General features: G+C 35.1%; 1 protein-coding gene across 5 annotated transcripts in view; it reads left to right on the forward strand.

The window, feature by feature from the left end:
• The window catches only part of LOC115209142 (tyrosine-protein kinase SRK2), a 583,066-nt gene that overhangs the window by 379,689 nt on the left and 182,387 nt on the right, over nt 1-20,990 (forward strand). The window contains exon 1 of one of the 5 annotated variants that reach the window (XM_029777306.2): nt 16,209-17,235. The exons of the other annotated variants lie outside the window; for them this stretch is intronic. Within the exon in view, the coding sequence (XP_029633166.1) occupies nt 17,196-17,235 (40 nt within the window). The 5' untranslated portion in view covers nt 16,209-17,195. Of the gene's footprint in view, nt 1-16,208; nt 17,236-20,990 lie in introns of those variants that run through there. 5 annotated transcript variants of the gene reach the window in all.

Below are 20,990 nucleotides of genomic sequence, written 5' to 3' on the forward strand. Positions count from 1 at the left end.
CATTGACGTAAACAACATTCTGTGCTGTATGAATATGTCCCTCGTTTAAGAAACAGATTGGGTTTATTTACATTTGCGAAGAAAAAAAGATACCCTTCCCCCACCCCTAACCCTAACCATAACCATAACTCTAAACCTAACCCTAAAATAGATTGAAATGCAATAGATCGATACTAGGGTTATAATTATGGGTGACAATTTCATTTGATACCGCTAGAAAAAAATCCCATTTTCCGTAGCGGTGTCGTATGAAATTGTCACCCATAATTATAACCCTAGTATCGATCTATTGCATTTCAATCTATTTTAGGATTAGGTTTAGAGTTATGGTTAGGGGTAGGGTTCGGATTAGGGGTGGGGGAAGGGTATCTTTTTTTCTTCACAAATGTAAATAAACCCAATCTGTTTCTTAAACGAGGGACATATTCATACAGCACGGAATGTTTTCACCCCAAATGGAGGTCAGCGATTGGTTAAAATTGCCGAAATGCTCGAAATTAAAGTCGAAATATCTTACAACATATAGAATTTTCTCAATAAAGCCAAGAAAAAATGATGTTTTATGAACACATTCTACCAGTATACGAAGTTTAAAAGTGTTTAGTTAACTAGAAATTGTGTTGAAAACTGCCGTTCAAAAGAAAAAGATCCCGTCGGCAATTATGTAGAAGTCACATCATCTCAGTATACCGCCTTTTCTGTTTACAGAGTTCTCACCTGAAAGATAGTTTACATTATTTAATGATTGACTGTATTACCTTTACAAAACATTTGCTTATTATCTAAATCAGTGCTTCTAAAATTGTGGGTTGTGACCCCAAATGGGGTCGTGAAAATTAAATTCAAACACTTGAATTTTAGTTTATGTTCTGTTGTGTCTGGGGAGAGTCATTTTCTTTTTGTACCTTATAATGTAAATTATGTTAAAAACTGCCGTTCAAACCGAAAAGATCCAATGTCTCTCACCAGACACAACAGAATATGCTTCAACACACGAACTCATATAAAGAATCTTGCAAACCAAATCCAAAAACGAAATATTCAGTTTATGTGTTATTTCACAAATCCTAAAACTACTTTTATATTGACAAATAATATAATTATCTTTTTTTTATATACATATATTGTTCATCAAAAAAGATAAATGATTTATGTATTTATTTGTATGTTTTATTTCATATTTAATACCTGGGGTCGCGAAAAATCTCGTGACGAAAAATGGGGTTATGAATGAAAAATGTTTAAGAAGCGCTGATCTGAATAAATAACCCATTAGCTCTTTGCAACGAGTGGATGACTGCAAAACCCTAGTTGCAGTGCACCACCCTAGTGGCCAATCGCAGTAATACCAAAACACCATAACAAAAATTACGAGTTTTACATCTTGTATACAATTCATTTGACAAAAATAAAAAAAAAGTAGGCAGTTAATTCAAAAGACAAAATTGAAATATGAAACACGTATGACGGAGTTTATAGACGCTAAATTGATATGTTTTATGCTTTATTCCACTATACTCTCACAGCATTGTAGTTATACACAAAATCATACATTCCTCCTTCAAAACCATTCTATATCTGGTGCTAGTATAGTATGCGATCTACCACGGCTTCAAACAGTATAGCCTGGGTTATCTATCTTATCTAATCGACTAGGCCCCTCCCACAAAATTTCGGGCCTTGTGCCTAGAGTAGAAAATAATTAATGAGAGGTCATTAAATTTCGGTAGCTTGTTACATTACAGTAAACCCAAGTGGAACCGACTATCATAAACATTCATAATCAGTTAAACTAATCTTTAAGAGCAACATATTTAACAGAAATGCATAAATTTAACAATTAGTTTCAACAGCTGTTTCATTAAGGTAAACATCACCAAATGCATGATGAAATATTTGTTGCAGAACACCGTTGCAGCAACGGTTTTCTAATTAACATAACGCAATACACCTAACGATTTGGTTTAATACAGTTTTTAAATTGATTTATTTAATTTAAATTATGCTTCACAATTATGTAATGAGACATTTTGTAGTGTTTATTATTATGAAGCAGCTGTTGAACACAAATTATGAACTATTTGGGAAATTTATATTTTTATCACGCACACACACATACACTCACACACACAAATATATATATGAATAATATAATGTGTGTGTGTATTATTAATATGCAGAACATGCTCATATGAACTGCCATCTTAGTCAGTACTACAATAAATATATGTTTGTGTCTCTGTGTGTGTGTCATATTGAATGAAAAAATGTAAAAGAGAGGAAATATTTAGATTAGTATTAATTGCGATGTGCATTTTTTACAATTTAAGTTATATTACAATAACTTTAAAGAGACTTATTTATATGTTATTTATTCATATTTTAGAGATTTTAGATTTTAGAATTCAGTCCTCACAGAGTACTAACAGAAATATTTGCAATCTGGCTTTATTCCTTTGATCACCAGTGAATCAAAAACCTTTGCGTTACGATAGAGGATGTCTTAAAATTTAATAATAATAATGATGGTGATGGTGATGGTCACTCTCCTCGATTTCAACGCATGAGTGTTTGAAGGAGAGGATTTTTTTTTAAATGAGAACATTGATTATTTTGATTTTGCCTCGGATTGGGCAAATGTGTTTGTTGATTGCAGAATGTAATTTTTTTATTGCTCTGATTCTTCAGCTCAGATGCTATCATCACACATTTTACGCCATGCAGATCGATTTGGACAATAACTTTCCCAAGATGTCAAATTAAACTGTTGAGATTTTAATGATTGTTTCAACTTATCCTTATGCCTAAAGACGAGTCTTCCTTTACCGCGGTATCCTTCTACTTGTTGGCCAGAATTTTCGGAACGCGATCATCATTTATCCGAACAACATATCCCACCCATTTGCAGTGATTTCCCAGCAGCATTTTTCTGATACTGTAGATATCACATTTTCCTAAGATTTCGACATTTGATAACTTATCTTGCCCTTTTATGTTGCAGATATTGCACAGATAGCATATGCGAAAGATTTCAAAGTTTCTGTGTATGTCTATAGTAAGGAGTCCATGCTTCTGTACTATACAGAATGTGCTCAACTGGTACTTACTTTATTGATCCCGAAAGGATGAAAGATAAAGTCGACCTCGGCGGAATTTGATCTAAGAACGTAAAGACGGAAGAAATGTCGCTAAGCATTTTATCCGACGTGCTAACGATTCCGCCAGCTCACCACTTAATAATAATAATAATGCTAATAATAATAACAATAATAATAATAATAAGACACACAGATAGAGAAATTAAGGCCAAAAGACCAGATATAGTTGTCAGAGATCATGAAGAAAAGAAATGCTTTCTAATTGATGTATCAATACCAGCAGATGACAACGTGTCTCTAAAAGAAATGGAGAAACTCTCAAAATACAAAGACCTGGAAATAGAGGTAACCAGAATGTGGAATCTAAAAACAGAAACAATTCCTATCATAGTAGGTGCATTAGGCATGATAAAAAAATATTCAGACAAATACATAACAAAAACACCAGGACTTACAAACACATATAACATACAGAAAATTGCACTACTAGGCACTGCACACATCCTACGCAGAACACTTTCCATACAATAACCATCAGAGCATCACAACAAATCACAGCACATACCCAAGGCACACAGAGCTGTGCTCGGTAGTGAAGTGAAAGCACGCTATAAAAATAAAACTACTGAATAATAATAATAATAATAATAATAATAATAATAGTAATAATAATAATTTCTACTATAGACACAAGGCCTGAAATTTTGAGGGAGGGGACTAGTCGATTATATCGACCCTAGTGTTTCACTGGTACTTAATTTATCGACCTCGACGGAATTTGAAATCAGAGCATAAAGACGGACGAAATGCTGCTAAGGATTTTGCCCGGCGTGCTAACGATCGTACAAGCTCGCCACCTTAATAATGATGATGATGATCTTTAAATTTTTTAGACATTGCTACAAAAACGAAAGAAAAAGTTTAGAAATCGTCCAACTGTAATGTAATTTCTCAAATCACCGTCTTAAGCTGATGTTGAAAGTGGAATAAAACGAAAAACAAAAGAGGGAAATGTCATATAACATTGGAGACAATATTATCATTATACCAACCGTAATGGCTGTCACAGAAACTATTATGAAGAACTCTCAGCTTATTCTTAAGATTATTCCTCTGAGTATTCACTACTGTATAAAACTGCATTGATGAGATGTCAGAAAATATTGAAAAGACGATAATTTCAGAATTTCAAAAGTGTAATTTATGCTACTCGGTTTGACGAATCACCGTTTGGGAGTTCTAATATACTCAAGGCCTACGTAAGGTTCTGCGCAGTAGTAGTTCAGATAGTTCTAATAAATGCATTGTTGGTGAATTTCTCTTTGACACTTGAAGCTGCCACCCAGCGGAGAGTGGGATGATCATCTTGTGGTTGGACGAATATTTGAGTAAGTGTCCGCCATTCATCTTAAATCATTACGGCATTTGTTTCTGATGGTGCACTTAGCTTAGATTGAGATGTACCGAGGTTTTTCAGCCGCTTTTAACGGAAAAGCTGCTAATAAGAGAGCATGTATGCAATGCACATTGTTTTACTCTGATAACAATTTCGTAACCAAAAATAATTCTCTGTAATTTTTGGTATAAAGTCAGGAGTTTTGAGGTTATTTATTTTATTGACTTCGAAAGGATGGAAGCAAAGTCGACCTCAGTGATATTTGAACTCAGAGCATAAAGACGGACAAAATATTGCTAAGCATTTTGGCCCACTTGCAAACGATTCTGCTAGCTCGCTGCTCTCTTGTGACAAATAAATAAATAAATAAATAAATAATGATAATGATAATAATAATAATGAGAATCTTTAAAAGATTTTTTGCATCTCGAAATAAGATACGAACAAGGGTGAGTTGAACTTCTTTGATTAAACAATAGAGTCCATTAATTAGGTAACGAAGCTATTTTTATGCTTAAATTAGAAACAATTATTAATGATCTGTTACAAAGTAACAGTTCATAAAACATCACCTCCGTTGTTCAGCTGTTTTAGATTCTAAATTTAGTGGAGAATCGGTTACAAGATAAAGGTTTTTACTATACAGTAATCCCTCGAGAATCGCGGTGTTAGGTTCCCAAACCGCTCGTGAATGGTGAAAATCCGCGAAGTGGAAACAGTACTGTATATTTTTTAAAATTATTTTTATAATTTGTATATATTTATATTTACCACCTCCTAACATAATGAGTATATATATATAATATATATATAAATATCAAAAAGTATATATATACTATTATTATAAATGCAAAACAACACCACGGAGGAATCGATGTAAATGATAAACCGCGATAGGTGAATCGTGATAGGTGAACCGCGATAGGTGAAACGCGATAGGTGAACCGCGATATGGCGAGGGATTACTGTTATTCAAGCTTAAAGTCATATTTTAAGGTTTTTGTTTCAGTTATTGGTTTTGCGGCCATAACGAAGCATCCTTTGAAGGGTTTTTAGTCAAATAAATCGACCATAGTACTTTTCTTTTTCTTCTTGAAAGTCTATTTTTTTCCATTGGTCTCTATTTGTCGAACCGCTAGAGTTACGCGGACTCAAACAAAGGCGTATGTGTGTGTGTGTTGTGAGAAGGAATGTACCATAATGATGGTACTTCTGCTTTCCTTGACATATTTTGTTGTGATTTAGGGTTTATTTATGCGAGTCGTTTTTGTTTAAAGACTCAAGTCTTGTGTTTGGAATTTTATTTGTTTATGTTGGCGATTTGACCGCCACAGAAACTGTTACTGCTGCTGCTCCTGCTCCTGCAGCTCAAAAAACTGATAACCTCGAGTAAGGTTTAATCATATTAGGAGCAAATGGCTGATATTTTGAAAACCAACCACATGACGATTGATGTATATCAGTAAATTGATAGATCAATTAATGTTTCCAGGTCGCATTAGATAAACTAAGTAGATAAGATTTGGGTGTTGGTACACGGCATAGTTGTCGCTAATTCACGAAGCAAACTGTTCTCGAAAAGGATGGCGGTCGGGTTGAATCCAGCATTGTTTCTGTATTGTTTTTCATTTGGTTCAGGCATTGGTCTCCGGTCATGCTGGGGCACCTCGTTGAAAAGTTTTAACCGAACAAACTGATCCCTGTACTTTATTCAAACCTGCTACCTATTCTTTCTGTCTTTTTTGTCGAGCTGCTAAGTTACTGGACATATACAAACTAACAACGGATGCGAGACACAAGCACAAAAACACATATACTCTCACATACATGTACACACGCACACTCACTCACTCACTCACTCTCTCTCTCTCACACACACACTTGTGTGTGTGTGAAGACGCGTGGCTTAGTGATTATTCTGCTCACCATCATAAGGTTGTGAGCTCGATTACCGGCGGCGTGTTGTATCTTTAAGCCAGACACTTATTTCACTTTGCTCCAGTCCACTCAGCTGGCAAAAGTGAGTAGTATCTGTATTTTAAAAGGCCACCCGTGTCATATTCTGTGTTGCACTGAGGGTGTCCCTGTCTGTGGAGTGCTCGTTAATTTTACGTTGGTCGGTTCAACTGGAACACGCGTCGTCGTAACCGACGGAGTGCCAGTTTAAATATATATATATATATAATTCTTTTATATATATGTTTCTTTTGCTAATAGGAATCACAAAATTGTACAAGTTGGATAAACATGTAATAAATTTTCTATTAGAAATTCTTCAGATAGTGAATAAAAAAATACTGCTAATATATCCGTATTCTTTTATTCTTTTATTTGTTTCGGTCATTTGACTGTGGCCATACTGGAGCACCACCTTTAGTCGAATAAATCGACACCAGGACTTATTCTTTGTAAGCCTAGTACTTATTCTATCGGTCTCTTCTGCCGAACCGCTAAGTTACGCGGACGTAAACATACCAACATCAGTTGTCAAGCAATGGTGGGGTGATAGACACACAAACACACACACACACACACACACACACACACACGATGCGCTTCTTTCAGTTTCCGTCTACCAAATCCACTCATAAGGCCTTGGTCGGCCCAGGGCAATGGTAGAATACACCTACGATGCCACCCGTTGGGACTGAACCCGAAACCATATTGTTGGGAAGCAAACTTCTTACCACACGGCCTTGCCATTTGTAATATCTTCTTTAAAGAAACAAACCGTAACATTAATAACTCATCGTAAATGTGAGTCTTGAAGTGAACAAGAACCATAAATTACAGCAGGTAAATATACTAAGCTTAAAAAAGAAAACTGTAGTTGGATAAAAGGTTAAAGGCTACTTACTGTATTCACCTTTAAAATAATTTATTTTGTATCTTCCCAAAGCGTCTACATCTTCACGATGTAAAACAAGTTTTTGCCTGGCAAGGCGCCGAATTTGAGACATATAAATATATCTAGATAGTGGGGGTGGTGTCCTGATTGACTAAGTAGCAAAGTTTCTTGCAGCAGTTACCACGTGTTGTTATGTTCGCCTATAAACAAATTATAGCTAACTGTGGAGGCTATTTTATTCTTGTACTTGTTTCAGTCATTTGATTGCGCCCATGCTGGGGCACCGCCTTTAGTCGAGCAAATCGAACCCAGGACTTATTCTTTGTAAGCCTTTCTTATTTTCGGGGGTCGATAAATTAAGTACCAGTGAAATTCTGGGGTCGATGTAATTGACTAGTCCCCTCCCCTAAAATTTCAGGCCTTGTGCCTATTTTTAGAAAGAATTACCCTTTCTTGCTGGTTTCTCAAGCGTGACCGACTGAGACTAGAGATATTATCCAACCATTTCGTTCCTATTTATTTATTGCCCATAAGGGACCAAACATAGAGGGGACAAACAAGGACAGACAAAGGGATTAAGTCGATTACATCGACCCCAGTGCGTAACTGGTCCTTAAGTTATCGACCCCGAAAGGATGAAAGGCAAAGTCGACCTCGGCTGAATTTGAACTCAGAACGTAGCGGCAGACGTAATACCTATTTCTTTACTACCCACAAGGGGCTAAACACAGAGAGGACAAACAAGGACAGACAAACGGATTAAGTCGATTAGATCGACCTCAGTGCGTAACTAGTACTTAATTTATCGACCCCGAAAGGATGAAAGGCAAAGTCAACCTCGGCGGAATTTGAACTCAGAACGTAACGGGCAGGCGAAATACGTCTACGCATTTCGCCCGGCGTGCTAACGTTTCTGCCAGCTTCCCAACCATCTCGTTCTTGGTCTACTCCTAAGTTTCCTGCCGATTAGCTCGGCTTGAAGAATCCGTTTTGCGTTTCTTTTCCTGCGATATTCTAATCACATGTCCGTAGTCCCAGCACTGTGACTTCTCAATGTGGAGAAGTAGCAGTTGGACCCAGAGAGATTTTCTGATCTCCTAGTCACGTACCCTGTCGAGTAACTTTACCCCAGAAATATTTCGAAAGAACCCCATTTCGGTTACTTGTATTCAAGATCGTACTTCTTCGGTCATTAATCAACATTCATGATCTAAGGCGAGAAAAGGCACGAAAACCAAATTGAAGATAGCTTGGGGAATCCATTAAATTCTATTAACACAGCTCTCATTATGCCGCGTTCAAAGCACCCGCTTGTATGGATGCTCGCCGAGAAGAAACCCAGGCGATAATGTGGGACTAGTGATGCATTATTTACATTGCAACTTCATGAACAGATATGGTAAAACAGATTTAAAGATCGCGAAAAATTATTCACTAATCTTCATTTCGTACATCAATGGCTGATGTGTTTTCTCATAAATATGATTGTTTTTACATTATACAGAATGCTCCCCTCCATCAAGCTCCCAGATTCACAAGCTTGATAGTGTAAAATAAAGGATTTTTTGTTCTACTCTGTATAAAACATAATGTACGGTATTCGAGTTATATATATATATATATAATATATATATATATATATATATATATATATATATATATATTATATATATATATATTATACTCTTTTACTTGTTTCAGTCATTTGACTGTGGCCATGCTGAAGCACCGCCTTTATTCGAGCAAATCGACCCCAGGACTTATTCTTTGTAAGCCTAGTACTTATTCTATCGGTCTCTTTTTGCCGAGCCGCTAAGGTACGGGGATGTAAACACACCAGCATCGGTTGTCAAGCGATGTTGGGAGGACAAACACAGACACACAAGCACATACACACACATACATATATACGACGGGCTTCTTTCAGTTTCCGTCTACCAAATCCACTCCCAAGGCTTTGGTCGGCCCGAGGCTATAGTAGAAGACACTTGCCCAAAGTGTCACGCAGCGGGACTGAACCCGGAACCATGTGGCTGGTAAGCAAGCTACTTACCACACGTATATATATATATATATATATATATAATATGTATAAGTTCTATACATAAGTTATGTTATATAGATTGTTTACATAAAATTATTAAATTTCACCGTCCACACTTCTGGGGAATTTCTATATTTTCTAAAAGCCCGTCAACTTCATGTTGATTACAAATGTGTTTTTTAAAAAAACTATGTGATTATAGAATATTGCTCTTCTTAACTTGTCAAGTTGTTTGATGGTCTTTCAAATAAATACATTTCTTATGAAGGTTTAATAGATAAATAAATAAACTTCGATTCAGTTCTTTATACTCTCATTGTTAACTTTTTTTTTTGTTCATCTTCCTTACCCAATTTTTTTTCTGAATCACGATTCAACGACGTTCCATCGTCAGTGCCTCATCAATTTCTTTACATGGTCCCTGTTAATTAAGAGCAGCAACCTACGGCATTCCTTTCTCAATAAATCACTTGAAAAGCCTCCTCTTACGTGTTGTAGCATCGACCATTTACTCTGTTACTGAAGCAGATTGGTGCCATCTGCACGTGTGCTATGTATGTTATCATAACTATTTTAATTAATGTTTGCGCTGGTTTCCACATGCCAACCTTTTTTTTTTTTACGTGCATAATTATCCTGAAATTAAACTGTCATTATACCTACCCTGTTAATACGCCTAAAACCTGAACTCACCACAGTGCGTTCTTGGTTTTGACTTCGTTGCGTCTACCAACTAACCTGAACTACACACACACACACACACACACTCTCTCTCTCTCTCTCTCACACACACACACACACACATACACACACACATTAACGTCTGCTAATACTTTACATGTACCACGTCCTCGCATTGTTTTTTGCGTTTGTTCTTGTTTTTTTTTGCGGGGGGGGGGTTACTATCTATCTATCTATCTATCATCTATCTATCTATCTATCTATCTATCTATCTATCTATCATCTATCTATCTATCTATCTATCTATCTATCTATCATCTATCTATCTATCTATCATCTATCTATCTATCTATCTATCTATCTATCATCTATCTATCTATCTATCTATCTATCTATCTGTGTGTGTGTGTACATGTACTTATATATATATATATATAATATATATATATTATATATATATATAATTCGGTCCGTCTTGCGTTCCATTACTCAATAAATGAAAAAAAATGTATGGTAAATGAACAAACGACATAATGTATGCTGAATGTAAAAACGAACGGGAGACAAGGTCCGTAATTCTTCATCAGTTATCGACTAACTGGTAATATTCAGTTTCGCACCTGTAACGATGAGATGCGAAACTGGATATTACCAATTGGTTGATAAGTGATGAAGAATTACGGACCTTCTTGTTGTCTCCCGTTTGTTTTTATATAGCGCGTGGCTTAGTGGTTAGGGCATTCGGCTCACGATCGTAAGGTCATGAGTTCAGTTCCCGGCGACGCGTTATGTCCTTGAGTAAAACACTTTATTTCACGTTGCTCTAGTCCACTCACCTGGCAAAAATGAGTTGTACATGTATTTCAAAGGGCCGGCCTTGTCACGTTCTGTGTCGCGCTGAATTTTCCCTGTGAACTAAGTTAGGGGTACACGTGTCTGTGGATTTCTTAGTCACTTACACGTAATTTCACGAGCAAGCTGTTTCCGTTAATCGTATCAGCTGGGACCCACGTCGTCGTAACCGACGGAGTGCTCCTGTTATATATATAATGCAAGTGGGTGACCGTCTCTAACTTTGCCCTTTCACGGATCTTGTTTATCACCACACAGCGTCTCAAAAACCACCTTGCTCACCAAACAGTCTTGGCGGTATTGCCGGCTTGGTCGTCCACGCAAAAGGTTGTACGGAGTTACATGTTACCAGTAACACTCAAAAGCGAGCGACCTTGCAAATCTTTTACTATTTATTTCCATGTATCTTATCCGAATACTTGTTCTCTTAGTCGTTGCTGTTCAGCACCAAGTCGACTGTGGCCATCTCAATTTTCCTTCGGACACAGAGTATTCCAGTCCCTATTTATCTTTCCTTTTACTTATTTATTATTTATTTATTTATTTATTTATTCTTAAAGACAGTGTGTGATTTTATGGAGATTTGACTGTTAATGCTATTATTTTTTTCGGATCCCTAGAGCAATGGTTCTCAATATTTTTAATATCCGACCAGATCCCAAACCTGGATTTTTTAATGGGGCCCTCATAAAAAAAAAAAAAGCAACAGAAAACACAAAACACGAGTCAATAAAAGAAACATATTTATAGAGGGAATACCGTTGGGTGCCGCCGGAAGAATGCTCGAGGGCCGCATGCGACCCTGAGAACAGCGGGTGAGAATCGTTGCTCTAGAAACTCTTTCGCTGGCTTGCCTTCCAGAAATCTCATCTCGCTATTTAGTTTTTCTATTTTATTGTCGGTCATTATATGTTCCTAAATCGAAAGATCACCAATTTATTCATTTACAATGATCTTTCTAAGAAAGTATTATTACTTAGAAAAAAAAAAAGAAATCAATCAATAATTTAGATTGTTTATTTATATCATTTCACATCGAGTCAAACTCACATTTTTGATCCGTGTCTTTTGTTCCGATCACTGATTCATTATTGGTTTGCGGTTCTAAAATACATGTAGATTAAACATAGACAAGATGCCCGTGTTTAATCCATCTACGATATTCAGTTAATCGATTAATCCAGCTTATCCACGAATCAATCAATCAATAACCCAATCAATTTATTATACCGACAAAACATTCATTCGATGAATGCCATTCATAATTTCAAGTTTCGGCAAAGTTATTATTATAATATTTTTTTTCCAATTCATTTCGTCAGTACTATACCGCTTATACGGAACAAGCAACTTCCTATGGGCTTTCCTGTTTCAACCTTATTAAATCAATAATTACAACATCTATATTGGCGGCAATTAATAGTCATCAAAAAAAATTATTTTCCCCGATATAATGCAATACCTCTAACCTATTTATCGATCCATGTCTTCATCCCCACCACGACCTCTCTCTCTCACACAGACAAAAGTTTTGGCGTTTTATGCACATTTCTACATGGCTATTTTTATAACACAATATAATATATATATTATATATATATATATATATATATATATAATATATATATATAGTGAGAGAGAGAGAGAGAGAGAGAGAGAGGAGGGAGGGGGGGGGAGTTGTTATTACAGTTTCAATTTAGCAGATCTTGAAATTCACAAAAAAAAAATGTTTGGCCTAAATATTACACATGGAAAATTTTTTGTGAGATTAATTCTTTCACAACTAAACAGTTTGATGGATAGAAGGGAATGAATGGAGTTGGCAAAATTCCACAGAGTGAGTTTATAAACAAATTCACCTGGTCATTGATAATATACGTAGTCTTGGGAATGTATTTGCATCACATTTGCTGCTGTTGTTGTTTTGGTAAATTTTGAAAAGTTTCTTCTCAAACAAAACGCAAATAGGAAAACTTAAATTAAATTAAATACACGCCTCGTGAGATTTTGCATGTATACGTTTAAGGCTAGCTGGCCGAAACTTCGAATCTACTAGCAACACTGGTCTTTGTAAAAGAATATGTACTCCATTAAGAGCATTACTCTTTTACTTGTTTCAGTCTTTTGACTGCGACCTTGCTGGAGCACCGCCTTTAGTCGAACAAATCGACCCCAGCCAGGACTTATTCTTTGTAAGCCATAGTACTTATTCTATCGGTCTATTTTGCCGAACTGCTAGGTTACGGGCTACGTAAACACATCAGCATCGGTTGTCAAAGGGATGGTGGGGGTGGGGTGGGGGTCAAACACACACACACACTTGGTCTATGATTGGATTTGTAGCAGCTGATTTTCCGTGAGTGTATCCTTGAATGGTTGGCTGGTCCACTATCATCATTAGTTGTTTATCCAATGAGTTTTTTTCTTTTACTGTTTCAGTAGCGGTCCATCGTATATTTCTGATTTCTTTAGGCAAGCAATAGAATAATTGAGGACTTCTAAATATCAGACTGGTACAATAAAGTGTTTATATATATTTATATATCGTTTGTAGAAAAACAGAAATCCGGAGAGGTACACTCGAAGATGTAGAGCAGTTAATATTATAATGGGAAAGGCCGGTTTACGGGGTTACCCTGGGTTTCCCGTTCATAAGGGGTTTGGCCTTACAGCGTATCGTCAGACCCTAAACCTGTTGGTCTAAGGTTTGGGGTCTGACAATACGCTTATGGATGGGAAACCCAGGGTAACCCCATAAACCGCCCCCCCTATTATAATATATACATACCTATATATATATTATATATATATATATGCATACATACATATATATGTATGTATGTAAATAGATATGATTATAGATATGTATATATATCTATACATATAAATTTGGCATGGGTGATTCTTTCTTGTTTTGGGATCCACGGTCAAACGGCTGGGTGGAATTGCATGAAAAATTACAGATGTGGAGAATGATCCGGTGGTGATGCTGGGCTTTGTATTTTTTCATAGCTCCCATGGTTACCGAGATAATCTACTATAATAATACTCTTGTGTTTATGAATGAGAAATGAAGGGTTGCTAGTATATATGCACACACACATACATGAATATATATATACACCCATATATATACATGCATATATACATATATTTGCACATATATAGATATGTATATATACATAGATATATACATGCATATATATGTATATATATATATGCATATATATAAATGTGCATATAAATATTTATATTTATATGCACATTTATATATACGCATATATATATACATATATATGCATGTATATATATATATATATATATATATCCCCTCTCTCTCTCTCTCTATATATATATATATATGTGGTGTGTGTGTGGTGTGTGTGTATATGTGTATACACACACACACATATATATAGGAAAATGAATAATTAATTAAATCAATACTTGAAATGTTAATCATTTTATCGTCTCTGGAAGGGTGAAACGCTTGGTCACCCCCGTGAACAACTGAACTCTATCTATCTATCTATCTATCTATCTATCTATCTATCTATCTATCTATCTGAACTGGAAGTTGTAGCGTTCATCCCTTGCCAGCAACTTTGGTGATGGAAGTGTGAAGCGATTAGGAGAAGGGTAATTGAAACCGAGTGCCAGATTCGGTTCAGTGAGAATTCACCGCTGCGACACACAGCGGTTGCCAATAATATCCAGTTGATTACCTTCCACACGTTTTGTTAGCGCGCTACACAGCCATACTGTTTAATTACACTTGTTAGATACAATAACTTGTGCTTCTTTAGCCATTCATTACTACTAGGTAGATGATTAACTAGTGGAAGAGCCAACAGGGCTGTTTCCTTTCACGTGGATACGGACAGATAACGCATATATATATATATATATATATATAAATGTGTGTGCGTGTGCGTCTTTATCCACCAGTGTTTCAGTCGTCATGGTTATGGTAGTGTGGATGGAGGATAAAAAAAAAATGAAATCAACAAGTATAAAATAAAATTTATAAAAAAAAATAACAGCCCAAAAAAAAAAAATTCTACCATATCAAAGTAACTAACTAGCTGGCTGACTGGGTATGAAAAGCGACAGATTTGCCGAGGGACATAGAGGCAGGGAGGAAGATAGGAAGGAAGTTGGTAAATGTTCTCAGTCGGGGTGGGATGGCTTACAAGTGAGGAAGAGAAGGTAAAGAGAGCGGTGTGAGGAAGGGCAACCATAGCAATAATATCGATAAAAGAGAGGGAAGGAGATGCAGGAAATGGTGTTTATATATGTATATATATATATAATATATATATATATATATATTATATATATATATATATATATATAATATATATAATAAATGTGTGTCTTTATCCACCAGTGTTTCAGTCGTCATGGTTTGGTAGTGTGGGGAGGATAAAAAAAAATGAAATCAACAAGTATAAAATAAAATTTATAAAAAAAAATAACAGCCCAAAAAAAAAAAATTCTACCATATCAAAGAACTAACTAGCTGGCTGACTGGGATGAAAAGCGACAGATTTGCCGAGGGACATAAGGCAGGGAGGAAGATAGGAAGGAAGTTGGTAAATGTGCTCAGTCGGGGTGGGATGGCTTACAAGTGAGGAGAAGAAGAGAAGGTAAAGAGAGCGGTGTGAGGAAGGGCAACCATAGCAATATATCGATAAAAGAGAGGGAAGGAGATGCAGGAAATGGTGTATATATGTATATATATATATAATATTATATATATATATATAATATATACACACACATATATACATACATATAAGGTTTGTATTTATAATATACACATATATACAATACATATGGTTTGTTATAATATATATATATATGTGTGTGTGTGTGTGTGTGCGTATGGATGTGTTTGTGTGTATTTATATATATATATATATATGGATGTGTGTGTATGTATATATATGTGTGTGTGTGTGTGTATATGGATGTGTTTGTGTGTATGTGTATTTATTTATATATGTGTGTGTGTATATATGGATATGTTTGTGTGTGTGTGTGTGATAGAGACAGACGGAGGAAAAAGTTGTATGTGAATGAGTGAACGAAGAAGAAAGAGAGAGAGAAAGAGAGAATTGTAAATGATATACAGGAAGCACGAGAGAGTGAGAGCGGAAAAAGGAAATAATATCCTTTCATACAAAAAGTAAAAATGAAAAAAAAATATAAAAAAGAAAGAAACTAATAACAATAATAATACTAATACAACCTTCAGAAAAAAGGGTGATAGAAAAGTTAAGAGAAAAATATAGTAAAAAGAAAGAAAGAGAAATAATAAAGAGAAAAATTAGAGAATGAGTGAGAGTAGTTAAAAGACAGTCTATGAGTAGTTCTCCAGCCAAGCAGATGGTTTTTGGCTGCTGTCTGAATACAGAACCAATTCAACACCAGATTAATGGTTTAAGTGAAGAAAAGGATTTGCCGGAATCTACCTACCTACCTACTTTATAAAACTACCTAACAACAACAAACACACCGAGGGAGAAATTGTGTAGAGCAAGTGCTTGTTACTAGCGGCCACAAGTGTTATTGTGGCGGGGGAAAGAAAGAGTGAGAGAGAGAGGGAAAGAAAGAAAGAAAGAGAGAGAGAGTAGTAACCCTTTTTTTTTTTTTACCATTATTATCGTCATCAGTAGTCGTGGTAGAAAAGGATAGTGCCTTTCCGTTTCGTGTTAGTAAGTACTATGGCACGAACTAGTTTGGTGTGTGTCGTTGGGACGGTGTTGTGTATATCAGAGACTGGTGGAATTATTTCGTTAAATGGTTTGTTATTTTAACCTCTCACTGCACCCGTCACCATTTACCATAGTACACAGCTATTGCTTACATAATCGCTTCTATCACCTCCCCCTTTTTAGAAAGAGAGCGAGAGAGAGAGAGAGAGAGGAGAAACAAAACTATCATTTAGATTCCACTAACTATTTGTTTACGTTGATGTTTCATGCGATTAACAACGGCAAGATGAAGTGAAAAAGAGATAGAAAGAGATCACAAAAGTATTTAAAAATAAAGGATATTGTTGCAGACTTCTGGAAGTTTTATTTCCAATAAATCTACAAAGTAGTTTATTGATACAATTTACCAACCTTACAAACCCATATGGGATTAACTTTAATCCCTCATTTATCACTAACGTCTATAAAAGCTACCGATCCCATTCGGATATATTATACACATATATTTTCAATCTGGATAATTATACAAATTTCTCTGTGTTGTCGTTTCTAAAACATGACTGGTGACATGTTCTGCAGAAAGAAAAAACACAAAGGTAAGTTCGAGTGATCTTAGCTCTATGTTAAATATTTTGATCGAGGTTCGATCCCTCTTCATTCCTTACGACCTTCGAATGAAATATATATATATTTTTCTTCAAAAGAAAATCCTTTATCAACTTGTTGTCTCACTAACATCGATCTGTTATTTTTATTCTTTCATAAACACTTCTCACTCAATTCGATCGATTTTTCGTTTGTCTGACATCTAAAAGTTTTGTCAGGGCGATCAAAGTACATTGAAAGTGCATAGTTGTCGAATGTTTGATTTCATCCACAATCTACATAACGTTATTATGGGTGGGGAAGTAGTTTTAATTAATTACACGTGTTTATCATGTGTTCCTGTGTTGTTTGACCCCAGGTTAACCCCGATTGAGTAGACTTGCGATCAAGCTACTTATGCTGGTATCTTCCTGTCTTTTAGGGTCATTTGGGAATTTTTCTTTTTGTACTTAGTTAGGTCTGTAGCAACGTCTCGTCAGATGGGAATAGTAGTAAAAATTTACCGGAAAAGGGCACTGAATTTTGGGGTAAAATGTAGAAAATATTTCGGGACAAAAAACTCTTTCACAGAAAGAAACAATCACCCGATTCCTTGCCATTTTCCTTCTCCAGGAGTTGAAAGTGGTAACTGTTCCGAAAAGTACACCGACCAGACATTACTCCCGTCTTGTAAGACGAGTGGAATAGTTTAAATTTACCGAAGAAGGATTAGAACATATGACTATTGCAGACACCTCGTGAACAATATATGGCAGAGGGCCTGCAAGGGTCATATCCAACGTGTCTTTCCCCTTTTTCAAGACGGTATGACTTGAGGGAAATGTGGCTGCTATTTCTAGCAGTTTTAACAACCACATTGAGTTTACATTGACGGCTCGTTTATCATGTGTTAAGTATAGTTAAGTGTACAAACTACCCGTCTTTTCTAGGCCCTACTACATTTAAACTTTACTGCTAGTTCGGCTGTGATATGGTTCACTTGCGTTTTGGGTGTTAACGGTACATAAACAAGATATATAACATTACTATTCACTAGAAGTTTCAGAACGTCTTAGGATAGATATCTCTTCACGAAAAGAGGAACACTAAATCTTTAAATAGGTGTATCATAATTATAGGTACAGTTGTATATAGTAACACACTTTTATTTTCTCTGTCTATCCGTTTTGTTTGCTGTTTTGTTTCCACTGCATTAGCAGTTCTCAACCAAAGTCCATATGACCCTTAGGTGGGGGTCCATATAATTTTTTAAAAAATTAGGTGGGGTCCATATAATTTTTTAAAAAATTTACGCGCAATAAATATTTCAAAATATTTCAATTTTTTAAAGCAATTCCTAATAATATTTAATTCTAAGAATATAAAAAGATTTTTTAAACATGTAATGGTTATGAGTGTCCACCCGAGTAAAATAGAAATTAAAGGGGTCCATAGGTGAAAAATGGTTGAGAACCACAGCGTTACACAGTATTAAAACTACCGGATTTATTCGTGTATAAGAGTCACTCTTTTATACTTGATTTTAAAAAAAATCTTGGTTGCGACTTATATACAGGTCAAAGCTGATATCAGGTTTTTGAATATGAAAGCAATAAAATTTGGTACCAAGATTTAATATTAAATTAGGGGTGCAGCTGATAGACGGGTGCAACTTGTGGGCGAGTGAATACGGCAGAGTAACGCATGTCGAGAAAACGTGTTGCTATGATGACATTCGTTTCTTCCCACTTGAATCGAAGTTCAATGCCGCATTAAGGAAGTTGTGTGAGGGAGGTGCTGTGAGATTTATTATAGCTTTAACCGTAATTATATAAATTAGACGGTTACTGTTTACATCGTGACATCAACCAGTTAGACTATATAAATAAACCTTGCTGAGGCGATCCGACGGCTTATTTAAATAGTCCAAAAAGAAGCTGGGCAGTTAATTGGTCCACGACTCGCTTAATTGTTTCGTTTTACACTGTGAAATTGATGATTTCTCGTCAACCTTAACCTCTTGAGATTTGAGCTTACCTAACCTAAATGTGTCCCACCCGAATTTATTTCCTCATAACTTTCAGAAAAAAGGGATATTTATAAATGAAATTTTTTTTTACAAATACCTTTCAGATGGTGTAAAATGCGATGATATCTGAATTTAATTGGAATGATTGGTGCGCACACATACATACTGACACACATCAACATATATCTATGAAATAAAACCTGAAATTAAAAAACAAATTATATGTTTGTATGTACGTGTGCACGCCCACCTTTTTCTCCTCCAACATTAAATTCCGATATTATCGTAATCCGCACAATCTGTAAGGTATTTGTAGAAAATTTCATCCAAAATATCAATTTCTCTGAAAGTTATGAAGGAACAAATCGTGGGGTGGAGCTTGGGGCACCCAAGGTATGAATAATAATAATAATAATTAATATATATTATATATATATATATTATATATATATATATATATATATATATATATATATTAGTGGGAGTGTAAGGGAACATTCACATCAGCTGAGCTGAAATGATTCCAGATGAGAATGGAAACCAAATTGGTGTCTCGGGTCACCAATAATTGCATATTTTCTGTAATTACTAACGCTTAAAAATATACGATTTCATCCCGTGTGTAATCTTTGTACTGTTAGAATTTAATGGAACGGTACTATTAATTGCAAACATTTGGTGTTTATGGAAATGTAAGGAATCGCTATCTCAAAGTGAAAATGATGAAGCTATCTTTTAAAGTTAAGTAGGCGCGCGCGCACGTGTGTGTGTGTGTGTGTGTGTGCATGCGTATGTGTCACGAGTACTACAGGTTTGATGTATTGAATTATTATTATTTTACTATTATTATTATCTATTATTATTATCTATTTTATTATTATTATTATTATGGTACTACTATTGAATTATTATTATTTTACTATTATTATAATAATAATAATTATTATTATCTATTATTATTATCATGGTACTACTAGCGAAGATTGGATTATTATTATTATTATTATTATTATTATTATTATTACTACTACTATACTACTACTACTACTACTACTATTATTATTAATATTGTTATCTTGTAAGTGTAGATGTATATTGTATACTATTAATTTTGGACATAAATAGAATGTAGCAGAGATAAAATAGGAAATATAGTTATTTGTTATTAGTTGTATTGATATCGGGTTTATGATGCGAGAATTATCAAGTTGAATCAGTTAATAATAGTCTCAAAAACGTTTATTGATGTACGAACGTATAACATTCTTAAAATATTCGCGCGTGCTAGTACACACACACACGCACACGTATATATTACTTTACAATATGTTTGATATTTAGAAGTAATAACAATATATATATATATATATATATATATCATTTCTATGTGGATTTTCTTTTTGTTTTGTCCTTCATAAAGTAGTTTTAATAATTTCGTCTATTCAATTCTTTATACGAAATTCATTGATCGGAATTTCATATTTTAGATTGAAGCTATTTAGTTCACTCAACACTTTTATCACTTGTTCTTGTATAGTATAGCAAAACACCAAAATCATAGCTTCTGTCAGATTCCTCTTGGCGGAGAGACTATTTTATATTCACACATACAGTCACATGCACACACGTGTGTGCGTATGTGTGTTACTTTTATGATTCCTTTTTTTTTTTTTTTTTTTTTTCAATGAATTATTATCTGTCTTCGGGAACAAGAGAAATTCTTCTAAATTCTTACAA

This window comes from Octopus sinensis, linkage group LG3, assembly GCF_006345805.1.
Source record: "Octopus sinensis linkage group LG3, ASM634580v1, whole genome shotgun sequence".
Classification (NCBI taxonomy): Eukaryota; Metazoa; Mollusca; class Cephalopoda; order Octopoda; family Octopodidae; genus Octopus; species Octopus sinensis.